Source organism: Pongo pygmaeus, chromosome 6 (genome assembly GCF_028885625.2).
Source record: "Pongo pygmaeus isolate AG05252 chromosome 6, NHGRI_mPonPyg2-v2.0_pri, whole genome shotgun sequence".
Taxonomy (NCBI): domain Eukaryota; kingdom Metazoa; phylum Chordata; class Mammalia; order Primates; family Hominidae; genus Pongo; species Pongo pygmaeus.
In genome coordinates, this window is record NC_072379.2 from 133119275 (window position 1) to 133135162 (window position 15888).

Here is a 15888-nt window from a genome sequence, read left to right on the forward strand (position 1 = left end):
GCTCGTGTTGCCTGCTGTGGAAGCAATATAATCAATAAATAAGACCCATAACAATATGTACATTAATTCATTTAGAGAATGTTTCCTTGCCTTAGGATCTGTTCATTTAACCCTCTGCAAAGGTGAGTATCAACACAAATGCAGTGAAAGGCCTGATGGCTTGCTGTTAGTACAGTGAAGAGGTTGGCTGTGGGGAACAGAAGCAACACTCCACTTATATAGGTCACAGCTTTATGGCAGACTATCAGTTTGAAAAACTATCTTGTTTGGAAGGTGTATGATTCTATCTGTGTTACCTGAAAAATTCATTTAACAATAAAATGTATTATAATGTCACTGTACCATATAATCAAAAGGTACTCAAATAAATCACTACTCTGATATTTTAAATCCTTAATTCTGCTCTTTAAAATGATGATTCATCTAGTCACAAAATTCCAGAATAACCAGACCTTGAATGCTAGCACCTGCCTCCCTGCTTTTCATACTCATGGTCACTGCTTTGTCTTGCTTTAGTAGCTGGTGACAACCAAAATCTCTATTAATGAGGGATTTCTTACACTGGATGCAAACTTGAGACGGGAGTGAAATCAGGTATAAATATGTAGAGAGACATGTATTCCATCTCATAAATGCCTTTCTGAAATCTTGGTTAAAAATAGTTACAGATGCCAGTCTGTCATTATTCTCACACTCAAAGGTACTTATTAGATTCCTCTTTTCCTTTAACATTTTGCAAAAGGAATACAATTTAAAACCATGTATGAAGTAAAGATACGGCATATGATAGATGAGGATAATGTATTTAGAAGAATGGGAAAGACAAGGGGATGAAGAACTGTACATTATGAAGAAAAGGCCCATATCCTTGAATGAAGAAAGTTATGCTAAATGAGGAGGAAGTTTTGGTAGAATTTGAGATTGTGGGAATCGTTCTTGGTGAAATGGTATGAGGAAAACATTTCCCATGCATCAAAACCTGGAATCTACAGCGATAAGTTTTATTCCTTTTTCACATATTAAAAGTTGGAATGTTTACTATATTCAAAGTAATCATGGGCTTTAGAGGGGCTGTGGGTTTTTGTTTGGTGGTTTTTTTTTTTTTTTGCCATTTTCCCTCCCAAACCAGGCAGAATAAAGAAGTAGGAGATCAAAAGACTCCACTCAATATTTTTTAATAATTATCATTTCTTAAATTTTAGGAAAATGAGAGTAGACATGAAGACTGAATACTAATGTTAATGGGTGTGTGTTAAATTATTTTGTGAACCTGGCTACACGTGTACAACATTTCATTAAGGAAAAATCCAAGCTTTGTCTTCTTTTTAGAAACAAAACTTTTTTTTCCCTTTTACATCTCTAATTCTCGAAAAGGTTTCAGCAGTGAATAAATATGATCCTCCTCCTGAAGTGGTTGCAGCTCAAGACCACCTGACCCATGTTGTCAACAGCGTGATGCAGCCGCAGAGGATCTTTGACAGGTACTTATTAGGAATCCAAAGGCCAGAATTCAGGGTGAGCAAGCAAAAGACAGCCTCATCATTTCCCCTAACCCCTATTTTGTGACCCCTTTACTTCCAATAAAGGCTGCTTTTTCCCCTTCTCTGAGGGAAGGGGCCAAGTCTTTATTTGATAGACGATATTGTCTCCGTTATGGTATATTATTAATATCATGTACTTGAATGTGTTGCTTGCTTGCTGGTATTTTCCCAAGCATGGTGATGAGCTGATTCACCTTCACTCGTTTTTCTGGCCCCTTGTATGGTGGCCAGCCTGTGCCATACAACAGTGAAATCTCCAAAAAAAAAAAAAAACAAGATCAATTTTTCTGCCTTAGGAGAGAAATACAGACCTTAACCTTAACAGAAAATTGTGATAATTTATATCCATTGTAAATTTTCCCTCAGCTGTGAGTGAATGCTAAATACCCTTGCCAAAGACTGTTCCATGAATTCACATTATTAGGGAGTCCCTTAGAAGGAAGCCCAGCTAGCCTAAGGAAAACCTGAAACAGTCTTTGCACTAAGCTGCGATAAACTCAGCAGGGAGGAGTCGCCCAGCTCGGTGGAACACATGAACAGAGTCTCTCACCTCTGAATTCGAAGACAGATTTACCATGCTTTCTTCATTTCTTTTTAAAACAATCTGTTGGAGCAGATGGCCATTTATGCTATAAGTATAATGCAGAAATTCTATCAATACCCAAAGGCATTTTAAAAATACTTGTAAAATCTCTTGGATATAAATGGCTTCTCTTCTTCATATGGTATTTGCTCCTGTACTTCACATGGCTGGTTTCCCACAGAGAACAAAATGTTTTATTTTGCAACCCAGGACATGATTTTTACATATAATTTAATAATGTAGACATTGACAGTTTTACATGTTTATGGTGGCCCTCTAGGTGAAATGAATTATCATTTATTACATACATCTGGAAAAGCACATTTGATTCAAAAGAGGGGCATTTATCTCCTCATTGTATTTCTATTGTAGTTTATGGTATTGCTAGTTGTTTCATGCTTTAGGGTACATTTAAATAAAAACATATATCAAAGAAATTTGCAGCAGTGTTTGATAAACACATATGTCTTGATCATTTCTGGCCGTCGGGCAAACAAGAACAAAGGCCAAGTAGGCCCAGATGTTCCAGGATGGAGTGGCATTCATTGTGGAAACTCATGGACAAAGGACCACTAGCTAGTGTGCAGGCTTGCAATGCCCTTCATACTCTGTCTAGGCCGGTACACAACTCTCTGTCAGCACCAGAAGTCAGGATCCAGGAGAGGAACCCCAAACCTTGGCTTTCGGACTTGTATGCTGCCATTATTGGGGAATCACTGTCCCCTCTCCTGGTATAATTGGGGTGAGGATACAGTATTAAAATGACATGGCCAAACGTTGACTCTGGTCTGGTAGTCATTGATAGCTTCTTACCTTCTGATATGACAAAGTTCTCCAGACTCATCTGGTATATGTCCTGTCCCAAATCTGGAATCAGCCTTTTCTGTAAGAAGCCCCAGTTTTAGTGAAAAATAGTATTTCCCAATTCCAGTCTGGGGGTTAAGATACTCATTGCTACCAGGTTGGTCATTTATTTAGAGGCCTTTTAGTGGAAAGAGCTAAGAATGTAACTCTTTTCATCAATTCATCTGTCCATCCATCCATCCAGTCTATTTGTACCTACCTATATCTGTTCTATCTAAATCTCTGTCTGTTTGGGTAGACCTATCTGTGTCTATCTATAGATAGATGGATTAAATACCTCCTGAATTCTTGATATTTACAGTTTGATTCCAAAACTACAGTTAAGCTTTTACTCAACCTCCTTGCTATTGTATGGGTATTTCCTTTTTTCCCACACCAAGAAATCTGGTTCTAAGGGACACAGAGGAAGATGAAATTACCAAATCCCATAATTACTCATTTGAAAAAATCATAGGTTGTACCGCAGTGGTATTAGAATACCAGTACTAATACTACCACCAAAATGATTCCTGAAAACATGCAAAATATTTTTTTCTACAGTTTACCCATTTCCTCCCATGTTTTTTATTGTGGTAAAATATATGTAATAAAATTTGCCACTTTAACAATTTTAAAGTGGACAGTTGAGTGGCATTAAGTACATTCATAATGTTATGTAACCATCACCACCATCTATTTCCAAAACATTTTCATTTACCCCGAACAGAAACTCTGTACCCATTAAGCAATAACTCCTGGTTCTTCTCTGCTCCCAGCCTCTGATAAGCTCTAATCTACTTTTGTCTCTATGAATTTGCCTATTCTATATATTTCATATAAGTGTCAACCACCCCGTTTAGAAAATAGTGTTGTACTGTATTTATATTGTCAAAACATATAGCCATCACATACCGTGCTTTCTCCTTCTTTGCTCTTATTTAGTCTTAATTCTCTGGTTAACTACATAGTTGTTGCTCACTACCAGTCGTTATATTGATGTCCCCTTGAGTCACTTTGGTTGTTTGAAGCTTGTTTTCTAGTATTTTCCTTAGGAAGGGATATGGCATCAGTATCCTGTGAATTCTTGCGTGTTGTAATAATGTGTGCCCTTTATACTTGAAAGTCATTTTTGCTAAATATAAAATTCATGACCCACATCTTTTTCCTTGAATATATTAAAAATGTTACTCCATTGTCTTTTGGCATAAAACAAAATCTGATGATAATTTAATTTTCTTTCCCTTATATGTAATGTGCTTTTTTTTTTTTCTAATTGGAAGTTTTTTTTCTTTTTCTTTAAAGCCAAGTAATTTTACTAGACTATGTCCTGGTATTAGTTCTGAGCTGATATTTCGGGTATAACGTATGCCCTTTCAATGCGTAGTGTTTTTTGTTTGTTTGTTTGTTTGTTTTAATTTCAGGGAAGGTTTTTTGAAGTATAGCCTCTGTTTTCTGTTCCTTTGGTTTTCATCTTCAGGAAGAAGCTCTCTTTTGCTTATTTTCAATATTTGTCACTTTATTTTTCTTAGTTATTTTTTTGAAAAAATATATTTTGAGGTAATTGTAGATTCACATGAAGTTGTAAGAAATAATACAGAGAAATTCCATATACCAGTCACCCAGTTTTCCTCAATGGTGATATCTTGCATAGCTATAGCAGAACATTAAAACAAGGAAATTGACCAGGAAATCCACCAACCTTATCAGATTTCACCAGTTTTGCATGTATTCTTTTGTCTTTAGTTCTATTTACCTCTGTGCAATTTTATCACATGTGTAGATTCATCTTAGCACCACTACAGTCAAGATATAGAGCAGTTTTATCACAAGGATCCCTTGTAATACTCTATAATAGCCATAGCACCTCCCTCCCTCTCATCTTCCCTAACCCCTGGAAACCACTAATCTGTCCCTGTCTCTATCTATAATGCTGTTATTTCAAACATGTAATATAAATAGAATCATACAGTATATAGCCTTTTGGGATTGGCTTTCTTTTTTTCACTCAGACTAATTCCCTGGAAATGCATTCGAGTTGTTGCATGAATCAATAGTTCATTCTTTCTTTTTGCCATGTAGCATTCCATGGCATGGAGGTATCACGGTTACTTGAACTGCTCACCTGTTGAAAGACATGTGGACTGATTCCAGTTTTGGGTGATTGCAAATAGGGCTGTCATGAACATTCATGTCCAGGCTGTTGCACATGTATAGCTTCAGGTTGCCTGCTCTCGGCAGGTACCCAGTGGCTGTTTTGGGGTTCACTTCCTCTCAGATCTGTCAGATGCTGCCCATTGCTTCCCTCTTCTTCCTCCTGCATTGACTGTAGTATCACACAGGTTTTGTGGGTCCGTGGCTCTTGGCGATACTGTTTCATGTACTTATATGTGTTTCCTGTAGGCTTTTGCGCTCAAGTTTTTCTGTGGGAATTCGGAGAGATTGAAAAACTATGCTGTTTCATTGTTTCCACAGACTCTTCTCAGAATCTACACCTTCATCTTCATAGAATCCACACCTCAGCCATGTGGTTTTTAAAAATTTTATATTTTATTCTAGATTGCTACAATTTGTGTCATGAGTAGAGTTTAAACACTTTGTTCAGTGTGTTGCAGGAGATTTTATTATTATTATTATTTTTATTATTATTATTATTTTTTTTGAGACAGTTTCACTCTTGTTGCCCAGGCTGGAGTACAATGGCGCCATCTCGGCTCACTGCAACCTCCATCTCCTGGGTTCAAGAGATTCTCCTGCCTCTGCCTGCCGAGTAACTGGGATTGCAGGTGTTTACCACCATGCCTGCTAATTCTGTATTTTCAGTACAGACAGGGTTTCTTCATGTTGGTCAGGCTGGTCTCGAACTCCTCACCTCAGGTGATCTGCCTCAGCCTCCCAAAGTGCTGGGATTACAGGTGTGGGCCATCGCGCCTGGCTGCAGGAGATTTCATTAATCGATTCATTCTTTAGTCCAGTCTTCAGGCTTGGCAGCTAAACCTACATTTGTATATCAGCTCTTCCTTATTAACTATCACTTTGAGCAAGTTAATTAACCTCCTTGTACTTCAGTTTCTTCATACGTTAAAAGGGGATAATGACAGAAACATCTTCATTAGCTTCTTGTGATAATTAAATGAAGTAATAGATGTATGACTCTTAGAATGCTTCCTGGCACATAGTAATTGCTCAGGTAAATTTTAGCTATTACCGTTAAGTTGGCTTTGAATACCTGCATTCTAATTCAGTAGTTATGAATATTTATCTGAACTTTACAGTCTTATTTAACTTTAACAGTCTTATTTCTTTCATTGATCAGTTTTGGGGAGGAATATTTCACTCTAGCAATCAAGAACCAATAAATATTATATTTTTCCTTTAAAAGTCACGTTAAAGTAAATTTACATAAGTTCATATTTTACCTTATTTGTTATCTATGCTTTGAATATTATTTTTGACATATAATCAATCTGTTTCTGGAAAGGACAACTATTCTACGCAGTGTCTTATATAGCAAGTGCTCATATAGCCGGGTTAATGATGGCCTAATGGATGTAGTTAATGTGCTGTCTCCCTGACTGCAGCAGGAGAACTGACTCTGGTCCTGTGTTGTAGCACTCTTCCCAGCTTGGACGCCCCTTATCCCATGCTGATACTAGCTGGTCCTGAAGCTTGTGGGAAACGAGAGCTTGCCCATCTCCTCTGCAGACAGTTTAGCGCTTACTTCAGATACGGGTAAGTTTGTTTATTGGCTTGTTAAGACTTGGAAATTCATCCGAATTATTGGAGGTATCAATAGTTCATTTCTAGTAAAATCTCCAATATTGCTGATGTTGGCTATTAATTTTAAGCAAGTTCAGAAATGTACAAAAAACCTTAATATTTAAGTTACACTTTATAGCAAAGCCAAAAGTGGTAAGTAAATGGAATGTTCAATAGATATTAACTGTTGGTAAGGACAGAGCACCATGTGAGTATTAATCCTTGATGGTAAATTACTGATAAAATCGGATCAATGTGATTACCTGGTTGTGGAATGATAGAATCTTGATTCTTGTGCCATTCTAATCGATATGGTAAAGATGATTGCAAAAGTATACTTCTAGCAATAGAAGAACTTACCATATAGCAGGAAGAAACAAAATAGTTTTTCTTTTTTTTTTTTTTTTTTTTCGAGATGGAGTCTGTCTCTGTCACCCAGGCTGGAGTGCAGTGGTGTGATACCAGCTCACTGCAAGCTCCGCCTCCCGGGTTCACGCCATTCTCCTGCCTCAGCCTCCCAAGTAGCTGGGCCTACAGGCGCCCGTCACCACGCCCAGCTAATTTTTTGTATTATTAGTGGAGATGGGGTTTCACCATGTTAGTCAGGATGGTCTCAATCTCCTGACCTCATGATCTGCCCACCTTGGCCTTCCAAAGTGCTGGGATTACAGGTGTGAACCACCACACCTGGCCAAAACAAAATAATTTTTCTTTTGTCAAGCAGACTGTAAACATACAGCAATGACTCCCCTGCTCCCCCCACCACCCTGCAAAATAAGCAAGCAAACCAGCATGGCTCATTCATGCTGTTCCCCACCTTTTCCATAAAAGGCTTATCGGCTTCTTTGCCTTTTATTATAATGTGATATACATTGTATTTTTTTTAACTTTAATTTTCCAAATGCTTAACTTAATTCAGTCTCAGCCCAAATCACCCTCCAGGGTTTGAAAATAAACATCTTTTTAATTAAGCGTAATGGCATTTGAAAGCAGGCTTCTCCTGTTGCCTTGCAGTATGATAGCATAAATCACCGTGTTGTGATGTGTGATGGGCAGATCTGTGCTCAGGGACAGCCTCTCCTGTCTGAGCTTGGAACATGTGCCAACGGCACTTGAGCTTCTTTGTCTCTGACAGGTCTTCCTCTTTTGAGGCGTATTTCAGGAGGAAGGAAGGAGAAGGGTCAGCAAGTTTTTCTTTTTCTTTCCTTCAAGTTAGCATTCAATACACTTCAAGTTTTCTGGAGCAAATATTTTGCTTAGTGATGTCTTAATGACCCAGTTAAAATAGAGGAACATATCCGAAAAACTAGAACCATCAAAAAACAAAAAACAGAAACAAACAAACAAACAAAAAAACCACACACACACAAAACTCCAGCTGAGTTTAAAGAGTTTTTTAGAGGCTGAGCGTAGTGGCTCACGCCTCTAATCCCAGCACTTTGGGAGGCTGAGGCAGGCAGATCACTTGAAGCCAGGAGTTCGAGACCAGCCCAGCCAATGTGGCAAAATCTCATCTCTACTAAAAGTATAAAAATTAGCTGGGTGTGTTGGCGCACACCTGTAATCCCAGCTGCTCGGGAGGCTGAGACATGAGAATCCAAGATTGTGCCATTGCACTCCAGCCTGGGCAACAGAACAAGAAGAGTCTCGTTATATTAAAAAAAAAAAAAAAAAAAAAAAAAAAAAGATTTTTTTTTTAGAGGTTTTGGTGAATCAAATTTAGAATTGTCTGTCATCTCTTAAACTGGTTTCCTCTTGTACTTTTTGTGTATGGCAAAGAAATTACTTTTGGATTAGTGGTGCCTGTCAGTGAGCTGAGGATGTGGCTACAAAGATATATAGGACAGCCAGAAAAATAAGTGCAAATTATTTCCTAATGCTATTACAAAAAAACTTCCTTCCCTGAAGCTACACATGTTCAAACAATGTAAACTCTATTTCAAACAGGTCCATTTATTTAGATATTTAAAATTACATCCTTTATTTGAACAACTCTAGGCCACAAACACTATGGAATATTATTGATTAATATATTTTAAACACCCTGAAGTAACAAAAATAAATTAAAAGTTAATGTTAGAATAAAAATATAGAGTACTTTATGTTTCTGTGGATGTACTGAACCTGTTTTAAAAGATAAGCTGAACACAATGAATGGAAGGACAAACTAAGGCAAAAGGGTATATGCTATTTTGCTAATGCGTAAATTTGGAACTTTTTAGCAAACCAAAGTGACCTATGAGGACCCAAGGTTTTCTCCAGTTCCTTTCACATCTCTGATACCAGTTATGTTGCAAATGGTTGGTAGCCCAGTCCTGTTTATTTCTCTGTGATATGCTACTGCTAAGACATACTTTGTTGGATATGTTTTTAGAGGTGTTTATTGAGTCATCATCAAGATTCGGAGCCAATCTGCCCTTACATTCTTATCTGGTGAGGCCTCCCAATTACTCATTTTCATTGAATCTTTTATTTCTCTAATTAGAATGCTTATCCATCATGCTTGTGATTAGTTGATTTAAAGTCTGCTTTCCCTGCTTGTCTGTAGCCCATTGAGGGTAGGGCTCATGTCAGCCTTGTTCACCATTGAGTTCTCAATACCCAGTATATGGCCAGACATTTAACATGTGTGTGATAAATATTTGTTAAATAACTGACTGACTGACTGAGTAAATGGTTGGCTGAATTAATGGCATTGTGTGCAACAGATCATATAAATGACTGTAATAAGAAGCATGGGTGATTTTCCCCAACCTCCACTGATGGAGCTATGCAGGGATGAATGGATTCATCCACTTGTTCATTCTTTCAATAAATATTTATTGAATTCCTCTCTTGTGCTAGTCCCTGAGGGTAGAGCAGGAACAAGACTGGTGAGGTCCTTGCCTTAATGAAATTTGTAATCTAATGGGGGACTCAGACCTTAGATAATTAGTGCTATGTGAAATTTAGGTGGAGGCACAGGATGGCAAAACGGAATCCTAAAATTAGCTTCATGCTCCTGTACTGTTACCTCTGCCACTGCTATTTTTCTCTTCTGGCTGGAATTAGTGGTGAGTAGAAAGACACTCCTAACTGCCCCCCTCCCAACTACAAACTCATTTATCCACCTTCCTCAGAGTTTCAGAAGCACCATCCAACTCTTCACTGTCATCCTCATGAAGGCAGAGGTCAAGGTTTGTTCAGTGGCAAATTATTCTAAGAATTTCATCAAGGCATGGATAAAATACTATGCATCAGATGAAAAAGGATATTAGATAGCTAGTTACTTTATCCATTGAGAAAGTAAGATAGTGCTACCATTATATGCAGCAACTTTCTAGTTACAATAAAAAAAAAAAAAACAAAGCACATTCGCACATTCTCAAGGACAAATCATTGCTCTTGTTTAGATTTTCTTTTCTATTATTCTTTATCCAACATAAGTTTTATTGATTTTTAATTATGTGAAAAGAAAAAAGGCATGCATAGAGTCTCATGGTGAAACATAAAAGCATTTACAAAGGCACTTTCTCCACCATTTGCTTGAATCATTTCTTTCCTTCCTCCTCATTTAATTTTTTCCTGGCATTTTACTTCCTTTCTAAATTGCATGGACCCAAGATCAAGACATTCAATGAAATTTTCGCATGCTAAGTTGCATATCCAGATATATAAATATTGAAAACATAACTCAGTCACATAACAAATATTGGTGCGGCTGAGAGATTTTGCTGTAGTTAGGTTTTGATTTTACTATTTGTTTTTGGTTTTAGAAATATGTTGAATGTTCTTTCTTTACCAGTATTAGTTATGGGTGACCTGGAGATATGCATTTACTTTCTTCAAAGTCTCTCTATTGATTTCCAGCTGAGCACCCCACAAATCAGTGACTTCCTGGAAAAGTGCCAGATAATGAGGGCAACACAAAACAACATCAGCATGCCTGTTTATCTTCTAGATTTAAGGCCATGAAAGTGATCTGAATGGCCCTGAAAGAAAACCTTTATTCTTTCTTAGATCTCTATTTTATAGCCATCTCTATTTTCATAAACTTCTCATGATGTAGACTACTAAATATATTTTATTTTTAGCATTATAATAGAGTAAAATAAAAGACCACAGCTATTTAGTTACATGAGATGATATGAGCTGTAGCAACCTAAATGCAGTCTCAGCTAAGGTGTCTGTTTATACACATGTGACAAATTTGTAGAATGGTTCATTTATTCATTCAGTATTTATCGAGCACTGTGCAAATGCTATATGCTGGTGATGAAACTGTGAAATGAACAGGCATGGTTCTTCTTCTGCTGGCAGCTTACAAAATAGTATGGGATTTAAACAGGTAAATATTAACAAGATAGTTTGATGGGTGCTATGATGAGGGAGGTAAAGAGCCTCTGGGATAGAAATAAAAGAGAAGTAGGAAGTGGGGCTTGAGCTGGGTTTGTATTCTAGGCAGAGAGGACAGCATATGGCTCAGCTTGAACTATCAAGGGAGATGGCAGAAGATAAGACTGGAAGGACAGACAGGGGCCTGGTCATAAAGGATTTCTAAACAGGGAGGGGAATGGCGTGATCACATTTGCATTTTAAAAAGCGTATCCTGTTGGCAGTTTGGAAAAGGGCTTAGGGAAGGAAGTCTGGAGACAAGCAGACCAGGTAGAATGTAGAATGACGGGTGATGATAGCATGAGTCAGAAAATGGTGTGTAGTTACTGAAAAGTGGGCAGAGTAGTGGCTTCATGGAGTTTGATACTTAGATACAGTATGTTCTGGAATCTTTTGTGTGGAGGATCACTTAAATTGTGTCCAGCAAGCTATTGACATATATTTGCATTGGGTGTTCAGACCAATTTCATTTACCTCCCAAATTCCTCTAGGAATACCTGGGCTTTTGTGGCTACCCATTGATAGAGCTCACTTACTAACAATGTGACGTGCTGTAATGTGCTTGAATTCAGATGTGCTCAGAGCCAAGCCTCTGCCTAAATATTTGCAATAACAAGTTCATTATTTCCTGAGGCAATCTGGTTCAGAATTAAGATTCTAAATCTGCATGCTTCTAAATGACACTGAAAAAAAATACTACTTCCTCATCCACCTGCTAGCTCTTCTTAGATATCTTTTCTTCCTGTTACATTTCCCTGGATATTTTGGGATTCCATTATTTAGCCTGGCTTTCCAATTCCTTTTCCTCTTGATCATCTCCTTTCTGTGAACTTGGTTTGGTAGTAGCTTTAGTGACACCTGGCCATGAATTGGCACCCTTAGACTTTTAGGACCAGAGTTGAAGTCTGGGGTTCATCTCTAACTTAGTCCTTTTCTGTGTTAAGTGAAATCACTGGGATTATGACTCCCATTACAAACCATAATTTAACTAGTAAATTAATTAGTAAATAATGAATATGTGGAAAGATTTAGACAAGGGAAAGGAAGAATTTTGAAAGTCCCGGCTTGAGCAAATTTCTTTGTCTAGAATTTGGTATCATTTTTCCTATGTAAGTTTAGTGAAATGTTGCCTTCACTATGAAGCATTTTCTTTTTGAGATGTTCATATTTGGGCAGTGTATAACATGGTGAACATTTCTATATGTGAAAATTGGATGACAAATTAAAAAAAGACACAGATCATCTTAGGTTCTTAATAGGAAGTCTGCAGTGGCTGCAGGTTCTGTCATCAGCGTTCTGCACATCAGTGGAGCCATCTCTTTATTTACCTGCCGAGAAGCTTCAAATTGCTCCTTTGTTTTGCCTTTCTTTGAGAAATTCGGAAGAAATTCTTGCCACTCAATTCCTTTGTTGAGAAACGTAAGTTCAGCATAATGTGTAAAGGCTATGCTAAGGGTTTGCTGCAAGGGTGCCAAGCTATTGATTTATCTTCCCTGACTGTCAAGGACACCAATAGACAGAGGGTGTCAGGTCTCTGCTAAGGCATGTGAAGAAATGCCAATGTATTCAAACAACAAAACAAATGCCACAGTGTTTTGACAGCCTTCTCTTAGAATGTACTCTCTTTCCTGAGTATATAATTTAAATATGATGTTAAGACCTTAAAATTTATTAATACAGTTAATTCTTAAGTATAATGGAAAGGGAGCAGTGGTATGAATTATAAACATTTATTTGTCTTTGACTTTGCAGTGAAGAGCCTTTCGAGGTTGCAACTTTACTCTCTGAATTAGTATGATATTAACAAGAATTGACTTTTGAGTCATCGTGGCATTGCTACTTAGTAACATTACTTAATCACTGTGCCTCCAGTTTCATTATTTGTAAAATAAAAATAAGAAATAATACCTAGCTTATGGTTTTTGTAAGAAATAAATGAAATAGCATGTCAAGTGTCTAGCTAGTCTCATCTCTTATTTTATTTTATTATTTATTTATTGAAACAGGGTGTTGCTCTGTTGCCTCAGCTGGAATGCAGTGGGGCAATTATGGCTCGCTGCAGCCTCAAACTCCTGGGCTCAAGTGAGCCTCACACCTCAACCTCCTGAGTAGCTGAGACCACAGGCACATGCCACCACACCTGGCTAATTTTTACATTTTTTTGTAGAGACAGGATCTCACTATGTTGCCCAGGCTGGTCTTGAACTCCTGGGCTCAAGCAGTCCTCCTGCCTTGGCCTCCCAAAGTGCAGGGATTGCAGGAATAAGCTACGGTGCCTGGCTCTCATCTGCTATTTTAAAACTACAGGAAAATCTAAAAATCAGTTTGCATTTCTGCACTTAACAGTGGAAGGCAGAATTATATGAACTCAAGAGTCCTAGTGGTTGGGACCACCATATTCTTGTTGTAGGACCAACACTGGCCTGCTGTGTGACCTTAGAGGAGTTATTTTTGTAGTCGTCTATAAAATGGAGTTCTTAGCAGCTATTATCCACTTCTCATGTTTCATTTTTCATTCATTTTACAAAAATTTATCAAATGCCTACTATGTGCCAGGCATTGGGAATGCCGTGGTGAATAAGACATTGTACTCCCCTTTAGGATTCATATGTTCTGCTGGGAAAGATAGGAAAAAAACAGATAAATATATAAAAGAAAGCAGTTCTGGGGATAGACAGTAGTTGAGCGGTGTGGTGGGATGGGGAGGCTATTTCAGACAGTGGAGAGAAAAGGCCTCTTTGGTTGAGCTGAGACTTCCATTCAGCATTGGCACCATGGATTGCCACAGGAGGTTTATACACAGTGTTGATATGGACCAAGCACAGGGCACATGAGATAGATTTGCCCTCAAGTGGTGGAGGGGATGGGCCCTGAACATATAACTGGAATGCAATTGGCAAAGACACTAAGGCTGTGGAAATATAAAGAGATGAATAATCCAGCCATAGAGGTCAGGAAAGGATTTTTGGAGGGTGACATTTAAACTGAGTTCTGAGAAACAAGTAGGCCAGCCAGGTGGAAGGAGAGGACAGCCTGTGGAAAGGGCTCACAGATTAAACATGAAAGCAGGTGGGTGGAAAATAGTTGAGTGATAAGTATCGATTTACTTCTTAAAGTATTACTACATGATGAAAAAGGAAGTGGTTCAGAAGGTGACAAGTAATAATGAGTAAAAATTTGGTAAGGATAATCCAAATTTTGTATAATCCTTATAGATGATAGCAACTGAATATAATCTAGCACTTTGAAACCAACATATTCTCACAACTGTATTACTTTATGATTTATGATTTGTGGATTAACTTCATTTTTTAAAACATACTTTATCCTGAAACCTTTTCCGTTTTGAATTTCAAGTTAGAAATAGACTAGGTGATCTGTTTTATGATTTCAGGGCCTGTCACACCACAAGACCACCTTACTTTGGAGAAGGGGATCGAGTTGATTATCATTTTATCTCTCAAGAAGTTTTTGATGAAATGGTAAACATGGTAAGAATGTTTGCCTTTGTTTTTATTGCACAAGAAATACACGTTCTCTGGCAAAAATGTTAGGAAATAGTTATAAATAAAAAAGGAAGAATTAAGTTTTGTGCTTGCTATGACAGGTGAGTTCTTACTGGGTTGTTTTTTTCTTAAAGTGCTTAATACATCATTCTTCACATGCTTTTTTATTTTATTGTCTCAGAGAAAATATTGTAAATTTCCAATAAAAATGAATCAGTAGGCATTTTAAGGAAATAGAACTAAAGCAGTATGAAAAATACTTGTGATCTGTACTTATCAGTTGCTGCTACTCTTATTAGTCAGATTTACTCAAGAAAAACAGTTCTTACAGAACCGATGGTGCACAAAGCTTGTAAATTAAGTATGTCTGGGGATTTGGGTATTCTGTCCAGAGAGTAGTCTTTCTGTGTATTATCTGTGGTGCTTTCTAATTGTTACAACCCTAAGCACCATTTCAATATGGTGTGTCCCATTTAGTTGGCTTGTTCTGGACATGTTACCTTCCATGGTCATGTTCCTGTTTGAGAAGTTCTCAGTCCTGGAGGCCAAGCAGTTTACTAATGCAGATGGCAGCCCTTGCTAGAAGATGGGAGATGATCCCTAACTTCTTTGAGGACTATGTTTTTACAAGGTCAAGGTAGTTGCCGTGCATTAGTCCATTTCACAGGCACTCAGAACAATCTTGTTTAAGTTTTGGGTTTTTGCATTTGTTTGTTTTTTACTGAAACCCTGACAATCTGGTTATTGATAGTAACTCAAAACACTCTTGTCTTTGAATTCATTTTCTTCAAAACAACTTATATGTTCCTTCTTGGCCTTCACATACAAACGGAACCCTCATAATCCTAGCATGTTTTATCTGTTGAAAGTGTATGCTAATGTAAATATGTATCTGCCCATGACTTCAGTTAAACTGAAGTAGTAGCTCATATTTTCATCACGATCAATGAATCTGTAAACCTTTTGTTTTTACTTCACCGTGGCCCTTATTTTTGTTTATATCTTCATTGTTTCTATCACCAAGTAAATCCTACACCACTTTCTTTTCTTTTCTGAAGCCCACTGAACTATCAGATGAGGGACTCATCTGTGTTTCTGCTTTTGAAAGATTACCTTCCAACTGGTGATTCCCTTATAGCTACATATCCTCTTTCTTCTTTCCCCTTCTTTTTCCTTCTTCCTTCCTCTGTTCCCGACCCCAAAATAATGGACCTGGCTTATTCTTCATTGTACAAGATCATGGAACATTTCAGCATAGGCTTTGCAGTTTCTATGAGTTTAATTT

The 15888-nt window shown here is 37.6% G+C and overlaps 1 protein-coding gene across 1 annotated transcript in view; it reads left to right on the forward strand.

Annotated features, from left to right (window-relative positions):
* The window catches only part of LRGUK (leucine rich repeats and guanylate kinase domain containing), a 97387-nt gene that overhangs the window by 59664 nt on the left and 21835 nt on the right, over positions 1 to 15888 (forward strand). Inside the window, exons 11-13 of the mRNA XM_054494584.2 lie at positions 1375 to 1481; positions 6577 to 6696; positions 14492 to 14588. Coding sequence (XP_054350559.1) covers positions 1375 to 1481; positions 6577 to 6696; positions 14492 to 14588 — 324 coding nt within the window. The remainder of the gene's footprint in view (positions 1 to 1374; positions 1482 to 6576; positions 6697 to 14491; positions 14589 to 15888) is intronic.